The sequence below is a fragment of the Atractosteus spatula genome, chromosome 5 (assembly GCF_055471065.1).
Source record: "Atractosteus spatula isolate fAtrSpa1 chromosome 5, fAtrSpa1.hap1, whole genome shotgun sequence".
NCBI lineage: Eukaryota > Metazoa > Chordata > Actinopteri > Semionotiformes > Lepisosteidae > Atractosteus > Atractosteus spatula.
In genome coordinates this window covers 41,747,835-41,759,098 of record NC_142710.1, presented here as the reverse complement: position 1 = coordinate 41,759,098, position 11,264 = coordinate 41,747,835, and the positions used below count along the sequence as shown (strand labels likewise).

The window sequence follows — 11,264 nt, the reverse complement described above, 5'->3', positions numbered from 1 at the left end:
TTTCTTAAAAAATTAACCCTGCATTAGATAAAGTGGTTAGAAAATGGGTGGATGGATATTTTGCGTTCTAACGGCACTAAAGGATAAGAGCTTTATTTACTGTATTTTCACAGAATGTCTGCAGCTGCATGTATTGTGACACCAGTTGGTGTTGTAACAGAAGGATCAACAGAGTGCTTAAATTAATTTCTACCCAGATATGGTACAGTTACTTTTAATAATGTTTGTAATGGCTCTACATGTGTAAAAGATATTGTCTCAAGTCAATTTAGATGTAAAAGACTTTGGTCTTTGGAATTTGGTAGGATCTATAGTATATTGTTGTGGGCTTACTGAAGTTAGGCCTCATAACTGGAAGTCAACTAAGCCAACCTTTGATAACTAATTTGAAAGAAGATGACATAATGCATGAATCATACTCAACAACAAAAATGGCCTTTTTAGGGCACACAATAAATATTTACAGAATTAGATCACTTTCAGTGCCCTCCAGAGGTATTGCGACAGTGAAAATTGCTGTTTTTGCTGTATACTCGAGTAACTCAGATGAATATAAGACAAACAGAATTATTTCTGAGTATTTATGTGCTTATGTGTTTTACCATTTTAGCATAATAGCACTTTTTGTGTTCAATCCCCCCATTTCAGGTGTGTATAAGTATTGGGACAGTTGGCTGCCGGCTGTTTCTCGCTGGCCAGGTGTTTCCTGTTGCATTGATTGTGGGCACACAAAAGAGCTGTGAATGTGTAGTGTAGGATTTAGCTCTTGCAATGCCCTTTGGTGTCAATAGGCCTACACCAACATGAAGGCTAGAGAACTGTCCATGAAAGAAAAGCAAGCAGTTTGGATGTGGAAAGAAAAGAATAATTCAATCAGAACCAATAAGGCAGAAACTGGACATCGCTAAATCAACAATTTGAAATGTTTTGATAAAGAAAGAAACCACTAAGATATACTCAGCAATCAGCCATGACCAGGTCAGTCAAGAAAAACAACTGCAGTTAATAATAGAAAACGTATGAGAACTGTGAAGAGAAACCAACATTCTCCATAGTGCAGGGGTGGCGGTATCGCAATCTACTATTTGCAGTTGACTTGGACAGCAGAATTAAAAAGGCTACACCACAAGGTGCAAACCTCTCATCAGCACCAAAAATAGAAAGAACAGCTTGCAATTGGTTAAAAAAGTACAGAGATGAGCCAGTAGAGTTCTGGAAAAAAGAGTTACGGGCAGATGAGACAGAGATATGTTCTAGACAGAGATAAACCTCTAACAAACTGATGGCGAGGTAAAAGTGGGGTGAAAGGAATGAATATATCTTCATCAGTGAAACATGGTGGAAGTAGTGTCATAGTTTGGACATGTATGGCTGCTTCTGAAACTGGCCTACTCATCTTTAATGGTAATGTAACTCATGATTGTAGCAGCAGAATGACTTCAGAAGTGTAGCGAATGAACAAGAAAATGCCTCCAAGTTCGTTGGCTGGTACTTCATCATGCAGCAAGACTTACTGCCAACACGCAGCCAAGGGGTTCATGAGGAGAAAAAAGTGGAAAGTGTTAAACTGGCCAAATCAATTTTCTGATCTAAATCCAAAACAAACAGCGACTGAAAAAATAAATGGCTGCAGTAAAGTCTTGGCAAGCATCTCGAAAGAAGAAAAAACAAGAATCTGGTGATGTCAGTGGGTTACAGGCTTGATGCAGTTATTACATGCAAAGGATTTGCAACCAGGTGCTAAGTTTTATACTATTTTACTTTAAATTAATTTTTCCCAATATTTATGCTCACCTCAAAAGGGAGGATGGAACACAGAAAATGGTATTATTCTAAAACTTTTAAGTTTATAATTACTGAAATACAGAGAAATAAAAGGTGACATTAGGTACCTTTGCCTCATATTCATCTTTTCATCTCGAATCCAAATTGCTTGCGTATACAGTAAAAAACAAATTTTGACTCCACTGTTAATTTATTTGTCTTTCGGATAGCAAAAGACAATCTTTTAGATAAATAATCTCTCTATAATCTTTGACCTTAAAGGTTTCTGGAGTCTCCCTTCCTTTCAAGGTTAACTTCACCCTTGATGATTTCTAGGCTTGAGTAGCCTTGACTAATCTCAACAGTCCTTAATAGTCCTATGTAAACGGCCTCAGTGGTCAAGAATTTGTCATTGCATTAAAGTCTTCACCTGAGGAGTTTAGACCTTCCTCAAGCTTGAAGATTTATTGAGAGTCGATTGAGAGTCTGTATGTCAACTCCATGTCTGTGACTTCTGAGATCCAGTAACCTCAACTGACCATGACAATTCTCAAGACATGGTGCACCTCAACCTTGATGGGTCTTTAGACATTTCTACCATATTTAGAGCCTTCAACTCAAAAATTGCTTCTTTGAGATACATCTGAGCTCTTGAGCAAAAGGGAACTATGTGCTCCAACAATTTTCTCCCAATTTACAGGAAACCCATGTATTAATTAATTCAGACAGACAACACATTTTTTCTGTATACTAATAACCAAGGAGGAGTCCAGTCTTTTTGCTGAAGTCTGGGAGCTCTTGAGGTTTGGGGACAGTTCTGTTTTCTCGGCTGCCTGCTAAAGCCAAATTATTGACATAGAAAGAAGGGTGGTCTTTTTCATTGCCATTCAGACACCCTGAATTGTTGAGTCTGGTCACTGAGTGGAGAAGGTTATTGGGCTTGGCTGTGTACTAAACAAATTTCCACAAACTGCGCAGTATTCCACGAATTGCAGTGCATAAGCACAGATTCCACTAGGCATATAGCTCAGAACCAGGATTTGGTTCTCTGTCTTCATGGTGGTCAAATTCTTTTAATCCCTATTGAATAATGGGGAGGCACTCTGGCTACCTGCCAATTATTTTGACTTGCCATTGTGTGGCAAAATCTTTGAGACTCCAGACTCCTATTAAGCCCTTCAGTCCACTCTAGAGAACCTCCCTTAGATTTGCAGGTGTTGAAGCAGTCCCCCTCTTTAACCCCTGTGCTACCTTGTTTGCTGATTGTGAAAAACAACATTGTCATTTTAGCATAAATTCTTACTTTTGCACCCTGTGGTTCAGGTCTGAATGCACTGAAGAGAGCAATGAAGTGAGCCTTTGTCAGTTAACAACACAGAACTCTTTCTTTTTAACAGGAATCTGGTCGATGATGCATTGATTTTATGCAGTGCCTGAGAATGTGTGTGGTGCAGAATTGTAAAACACTCCCCACCCAACCTGATGCAAAATCATCAAAAAGTGAGTCTAATTGGTCCAGCTTCCAAGCCATCGGTGGGGGTTGGAACTTAATGGATATTAGCCAAGATGGATGCTTTGTTTCGAGCTAGAGAGAGTGCTCAATGGAATACACAGTAGTTGGAAAGCAATGAAAAGTTTTACAAACCCGTGCAACTGACCTACATTCCACAGGCTGCTGATGAAGGCCCATACACTCACAGCTTTTTTGTTGAATGATCTAGTATATTTGAGCACTGCTCATTCCCAGACAGGCATTGGTTAAGGCAAACCTTTTAATAAGTGACGCCTCCTCTTCGATTGAAACTGGAAGGTGGCATTTCAGAAGCTGTGTCAACAATGGGTCTCCCCAAAGTCTAGCAGTACACAGCAGGGGATATTTTTGGAACAATGATTGTGAAAAAACGAAGGGTGGGTGAATTTAAACCAGATTCACGATCCTCACTGCCCTGCCTCCCTGTCTGATTGCAATGGACTTTAGTCTTCCCTGTCAGGAAACAGACCCTGCTTGTTATTATCTACTGCTTCTTTGGGATAGGAGCTCTTTCTTCTCTTTGCTTCCCTGCTGGTTTCTGAAACTTCTTCTTGAAATGACCAAAGGAAAAACACATCCCACAGGAAGCGGATAATGCTGTCCTGGTGTGCGAAAGGTTCAGTTACACATTAATGTGGCCCTTTGCCAGTCAACAAAGAAGAGCAAGAGTTTATGATACTGTGTTTATCACGTGAAGTCATTACCTTCATGCACTTTGCTAACAATTCTGATTGGGAGAATAGAGGTAGGGGCCATGTAGGGCAGTCTGCTCTTATTGCTGAATCATGCGCAACCCTTCACCTCTATGAGGTTTGTTTGTTTCTTGCCAGCCTTATAATCTATCATAGTTTTTAGAAAGCTGCATTTTATGCCTTGCATTTCTGAGAGAGATACCAGGAGCATTGGACACACTGACCCCCTTCCAGAGGTGAGACTCCAGCGTCTCTCAACATCATGTCCACAGCCCTCGACAGCTTCTGTGGAACGACTTTTTGGGTAAGTTATTATAGTTGTAGAAATTACTATCAATTTTTTTATAGAGGCAAAAGCCCATTGATATGAATAGTCTGCATTTTTATAGTCAATGATATTTTCAGCATCTGAACCATGCACAAATTAGAGTCCTAGTCACCAGTTGAAATCGTGAGTCTGGAAACCTTTTTTTAACACATGGCATGTTAAGAGACACTGAAAATGAAAGGTGTGGTGTGAAATGGCAGTGAGACAACGGCTCTGTGTCATGCATCAGATATCTTTGAATATAAAAACAATTATGAGAAAACAGAAAAATAACACAAATTGTTTTAATCTAGAGAGGTAAAACTTTTGATAAGGGTATTTTCGTCAAAAGCAGATTTTCCTTAGTCAGAAAAGATAATACTTCTAAAACCTAAAAAGTTACCAAAAGACTGTTAGTTATTATTGTAACAAGTGTTATATAAAAGGTTGTAGCAAGTAATATTCCTTCTGTCATATTGTTGGATGTTGTCTTATGATACATCTGATTAGATTTGTTGTGGGTTGTAGTATTCCAACATCTACTGACACTGCTGTGTTACCACTTGTGTCATGCCTGGACATAACTCCTAAATCTGCTTTACCGCATTTGATGTTGAGAGCATTTGCATATTTCCTAGACTGTGCAATTGCAACTATTAAGGAATGGTTTCTAACTGATGACCAGTGACTCCATTCATTCAAAATCATTATTAACTTTTGTTTCACATACTGTAGATGTTTTCTTGAACAGCTATCGTATAACATGTTTTGATTCTTATGTTCAGAAGAGGTTTAAAGTAATCACACAATAAATAGATACAGTATATGGATAAAATGTCCCCCCCAAAAGTATATGCATTGTGTTCATGAATGAATATTACATTTAATAAAGCAGAGTTATATTTGTTGTACTGGGATAGTCACTTCTATTAATTTCTTTATAAAGTATTAACTGAGCCATTTTTTAGAATCTGCATTATGTTTTTGGTAAAATATATAGAGTTCATCCATAAAACACCTTGTCACTAAGTGTTTAAAACATGAAAATAATTGCATTCTCCTGACTAGCTTTCATTTCAGCCACGCATTATCTGTGCAGTCTGGCACCATTTAAATATTTACAGTAGATATATCTTTAAAAGTTCTGTATTTGAAACCTCTTGGTGTTACCCATAGTCTAATAAAACAATTTAAAAAAGACTGGATGTGAAACATTCAAAGACAAATTGGATTTGCTTTTTGGGAGTTGATTGCACCTGTGTGGGTTAGAAGTACTGTGTTGTGCCACATTATACCTGGCTCCACCTCCTCCACTCTCCTGCTAGAGCTTTACAGACAGTTTCCCCATTACCATTACCCTGCTTGGTTTTTTTTTACAAGAAACTGCAATCTTTTAAAATACACTTCAGTATTCTCCTAAAATACACGGAAAGAGACATTTTGTTCTAAACACATTTTCAAAAAAGTTAATTCCTGGTGAGTGCTGCAGTAACTCATTCTGTCCTGGAAGCACAGGGTTCAAGTCCATATACACACAGTCAGTTTAGAGACTCCAGCTAACCTAACCAGCATGGCTTTAGAAATTGGCAAAAAATGGCGCACTCTGTAAAATATCTCCTGAATTAAGCATCCTGACAGACAACCATTATTGGCTAAAACGTTGTTGTACTTGGTAAAGTTCATGACAGCAATGGCCTTAACAAGGTCCCCAGGAACTATGGAAGCAAAACAGCCCCATAACATCAAAAATCCGCCATCATATTTTTCAGATTTTTCCTACATATACATTATTCTTTTGACGGCGATCTCACTGTACGTGGCCGAAGAGCTCTATTTTCATCTCATCTGACCGTAGCATCCGGTTCTAATCCATGTCCTTTTTCCATTTAGCAAACTCTAGTTGTTTTTTTCTGGCGGCCCTTCCAAATAGCCTACTGACATGGAGGTGGCATCTAATTGCAGATATGGAGACTTGGTGACCTCTTAATGTAACCAAGCACTGTAAGGTCATAGCATATGTCCGTAAGACTGAGACTCAAACTTGTAGGATGTTAGTGCAGATTTATTTCTTTGTTTTCTTTATAAAAGTCCTTAGCAGTGCCAATAATCCTGACATCTATCTGAGAAATAAAATAAAACCATTCATTGTTCATTCAAAGGGAGAAGCAGGGGTTAGTAGAGCACAGAAAAGTAGCACCTGGACTGTGCCGGGGAACCTGAGGTTCCTGGTGTTACGCATTCCACTCGCGTCTCTGTCCCGTCTTGCATTCCCACGCGCACACTCTAAAACCCAAACGCTCACGCCGCAAGTAATATGCCAATCACCGTTTACTCCCATCCCTATTTTAGTTCTCCTCTTTCCTCACTTCCCCGCTCACTACTGCGGATACACTTAGACCTCCCAAGTGCGCGTTATTCTCTTCTAGCCTAAACCTCGGTATTTGATCTTCTAGCCTGCTCCTCGTTTTCGACTTTACCTTTCGTTTTGGATTGTTGCCCTCTCGTTGTCTCTCCCGTGATCTGACCTACTCGCTTGCTTCCTGGTTTTGTTCTTAGCTTAGTGATTTGGATTGTTGCTCCCTCGTTGTCTCTCACGTGTACAGACCTACTCTCTCGCTTCCTGGAATTCATTTTTGCTTAGCGATTCGGCTTGGAGTTTTCTCTCTCCTGAGTCCTGCACAGGATCCATTCACCCTATCTGCCCGTCCTGACACCTGAGTTGGCTGGCTCAGCACCCTCTGGGGCATGAAAGCAATAATACCCCAGACTTGCTGAGAGTCACTTGAGAGGCGCTGCCTCGTTACTGGGAGCCTGGCCCTCAGGGGATAGAAAGGAAGAGATACTGTAGACCCCTTGACTCACTGAGAATCACTTTGAGGTGCTGCCTCGCGACTGGCAACACATCTTTCAAGGGGAATGAGAAGGAACCCCTTGACTGGAGGAATCATTTAAAGGGGCGTTGACCCCAGGAGGAGAGAATGGAGAGAAAAGAGCTCCTTGAGAAGAAGTGAAAGAAAGTCCCCTGACTCACGGAGAGCCGCTTTGGAGGTGCCGGCTCGCAACTGGGCTAGGCCCTTAGGAGACCGGGTGGAGGAGAGCTGCTGGAGAACAGTGTGGCCGGGGGTCCCCTCTGACTCATGCTGTGAGAGTCTTCTCAGGCGGGGTCGGTTGGCACTGCCAGGAAAAAGTTCAAGTTCAAGTTTCTTTGTCAGTCCGGCCATATACAAGTATACAGAGGAGCGAGATATCGTTCTCCAGGTTAACGGTGCGAATACAGACACTGACAAGACAATGCTATGGACAATGTAGACATACACATTTCTGACAGGGTACATAAAGTGCAATGTGCATAGTGCAATTTACTTTACAGGATTGTGCAAAGAATTGTGCAAAGAATACATCAGACAGTATGCATAACATTGGGCAAAAAAGAACTAGGTTTCCAGATTTGGAGTAGGTGCAGTAGGTACCAGGATGTTGAGGAGCCTGACAGCCTGTGGAAAAAAGCTGTTACAGAGTCTGGTGGAGCCTGCCCGTATACTGTGATACCTTTTACCACATGGTAGGAGGGCATAGAGGTTGCTGGAGGGGTGGGGGGGATCGTCCACAAGGAGGAGGGATGGGGAGGGAGTGTTAGTGTGGTTAGGTTTTAAATTAAAAAAAAACTGAATAATAGAGGAAGGGGAGGAGCACTTCTCCCCCAAAACCTTCACCTGTCGGTTTCCGTTAAAATCCTTTTTTTTTCCTGAACAATTGCATTATAATTTAAGTCTGTTGTTTTTTATATATATATATTGAGCTTAAAATACTGTATAACTCATTGCCTGTATTTATTTTGCGCACATTTTTTTGTTCAGCTTTATCAAGATTGAAGCAATTGATTGAATTCAAGCAAGATTGCCAATAATCATGGAGATGACTGTATGTTTAACAGCTGCACTGGCCCAGCTTTCTGAAACTCATCACTCAGTCAATCCTCCTTTTGAATAATGTTCCTGTTCTTGTCCCAGAATTCTTCATATCTGGACCGGGCTGACCCAGACTTGCCTGTGTGTGTGGAGCGGACGGTTCTGGTATGGGTACCATTGGGCTTCCTGTGGGTCTGTGCCCCCTGGCACATCGCCACCCTCTTCAAGAAGAGAGCCCAAACAGCACACCTCTCTCGACTCTACCGCTGCAAACAGGTATTGCTCAGAGCTGGAAGGACACGGCTTGGACAGCTGTGCGCTTTTGGTTTAATCATTCTGGCAGGGTCTGATAATTTAATCACCTATTAAATGACATTTAAAAGTGACATGCAAATCCCTTTCTATTATGTAAGTAAGTGATTAAAAGCTCTCAAAGAGGTATGGGAATGTTGTAACCAGTGCTATTGTAACAATTACTGTGCAGACGCAAGAAAGGTTACGAGTAAGAGGAGCCCCTCTGCTCAGTCTTGCACATCGGTCTGTTTTATTGTTATTTATTTTGGATGCCTTTTTTTTCCATAGCAGCATATATTTGTACCCATTTATATGGCTGGGCATTTTGCTGCAATAATCTTGGTGAAGTACTTTGCTCAAGGTACTTTATTCACCCAGGATTTAAACTCACAACCCATCAATGATAAGTTAATTGGTACTCTTGGTGAGCATTGCGGAGCAGAGTGTTTGGATCCAGTGTGTTTTTTTTAATAAACAAGTTGGAAACAGGGTTTCTGTTTGGATCAACTGTGAATGAAAAGCAGTAACAGAGCGTCCTACATATTTTATATGTCACTCTGGTCAGCTGGCTATGTACACTAATGGCCTACAAGGTTATTTTCAAACATTTTTTAACAGTTCAGCATTTGAGTGGAAAAGGTTAATAAGACTTTAGTAAAATTTTACTAATTTTGCAGAGCAAAGTTTCCTCTGTAACCAAAGACATTAACAGATGTTGTATGTTTTTTGAAAATTGTATGTTTTCTTTCTTATATCATATCATACACATTTAGTGGAACTTGCACAAAAGGGACTAAATAATCCAATGTCTGCTGCTGTTTTGCTGGTATTCCATGTTTATTTTTACACCCCTTGTCTAATCTGAAGCCTAGTTTTCAATGGCTTAGAAATACATGATTGTTCTTGTCTTTAAAATGATTGGAGCAATTACAACAGCTTCACTGATGAGACACACCAATGCTCCAGTATTCGTACACAGCCAATTCAGGCTGAAGCAGATGTGACGTTTAGTGAGGACAAGCCAGAAGGAGTCTCCGGAGTGTCCGCACTCAAAAGCAACATGAGACATGAAGAAATTATTACAATGTAGGTTTTTGGGATTAATGACGTTTCTAACATGGAGTTGACCCTGTCTCTAATGGAAAGAAAGGTTATTCTCTCGAGGAATATCTGTAGTATCTGACATTCTGTACAGTACATGATGTAAGTAGTTATTATACCTTTCCTGCGTGTTGTGGTCTTCATGAGGTTTTCTTTCAACATTCCTTATAAGTTATGTTGTGGCTTGCTGTGCTGTCCATTATAACCATATAAAAAAGCTTATAAAGCTAATGGGATGGAATGGGATGCAAGCTGTCGAGTCTGTCTCGACCCATGGTGACCCTATGGATAATTCCCCATCACTATCCATAGAGTTTTCATGGCAAGATACGAAAGCCAGGCCTTTCTTCCGCGCAGATAGTGCAGCTGCTGTTGCCATTGTCACGGAAACGGGATCCTCCGCCACCAACACCATAAAGCTAATAGAGCTAATATAATAATATAATAATATTAATAATTCTAATCCATGTAATTCACTTCTGTAATTTTGTGCATTGACCCGCTATCTCTTGGCTGTTGTAGACCTGTTGTTTGCTGCCCCTTTTCAGGAGATGGTCAGTCTGCTGTTCCTGACAGCTGTTGCTAGCTTAGCTGTCACGGTGGCAGAGGACTTCGGGCCCCTGAGGGACGAGACCTCCAAAGGAAAAAACCCAGCCGTGCTTTATACCAATCCTGTCCTGTACGCCATATCGTGGGTAAGATGAGACCAGCTGAGGTTCACCATTTACTGCTGGATATAAAATCACATCACCTGTGTGATTAGAGTGGCCCACTGCCACAGCACTACATCCAAAATCATCTTCATTTCAGTCAAAGCTACTTTTTTATCTTTTGTAAATAGATATGCAAGTCAGAGAAACCAGCAATTTATGTGAGTCTGAGTCTGAATCAGAGATCCGAAAATCTTCACGAATTTATCATTCTAACACATGTAATCTAAAACACCTTTAAGGTATAGTAAGCTATTGTTCAACACAATTTTTTTCTTATGACCACGGCATTACAAAGAACAGTTCCCTTGGGTTGACACCCAAGAAAGTTAAAGTCTTTTTTAATGAAACAGATGTCCTTTGTTTAGGTTATACTTAAATTTCAATTTTACATGTTCTTTCCTTTATATGAAGACTTTTATGTCACACAGAATGATTTATTATATTTTTAGATAAAACCCACTTGTACCTAAAACATGTTAAATCAGTTCATTTCCTGGAATCAGAGTTCATATTCTGCCCTACCAAATGTTAAATAATGATACTTTTCATATCAATGACAATGTCAAATAATTCCAGAGGACTGTAAAGCTGTTGAGACTGTACTGTGTTAAAGGCTATCATAGAAGACCTCACTTTAGGCATGATTGTTAGGGCATGTGCCATGGCGTATCACTGAAGGAAACAGCAGACCTGTTAAATACGTAAGTTCTGACAGCCATAAGAGTTGATTAGAAATGTCTGGTCAATAATAAAATCCACACCAACCAGATTCAAGCACAATTCAAGCCTCAGGAAGGTATTGACCCTCAGGTGCATGATGGATTTTGAGTGGCTGCTATATTTCCATGGAATTCATGGCAACACGTGCTGCGCCCATAATCCCATGTGGCATATTTAGTCATGAATGGAGCAGTGGAAAGAGTGATTCCAGGTTGATCTGGTATGAATGGAGCC

The 11,264-nt window shown here is 40.3% G+C and overlaps 1 protein-coding gene across 1 annotated transcript in view; it reads left to right on the top strand.

Annotated features, from left to right (window-relative positions):
- The first annotated feature begins 3,709 nt into the window (after positions 1-3,709).
- abcc2 (ATP binding cassette subfamily C member 2) overlaps positions 3,710-11,264 on the top strand; it is a 42,999-nt gene continuing 35,444 nt past the window's right edge. The window contains exons 1-3 of the mRNA XM_088917206.1: positions 3,710-4,291; positions 8,305-8,478; positions 10,146-10,292. Of these exons, the coding sequence (XP_088773332.1) occupies positions 4,250-4,291; positions 8,305-8,478; positions 10,146-10,292 (363 nt within the window). The 5' untranslated portion in view covers positions 3,710-4,249. The remainder of the gene's footprint in view (positions 4,292-8,304; positions 8,479-10,145; positions 10,293-11,264) is intronic.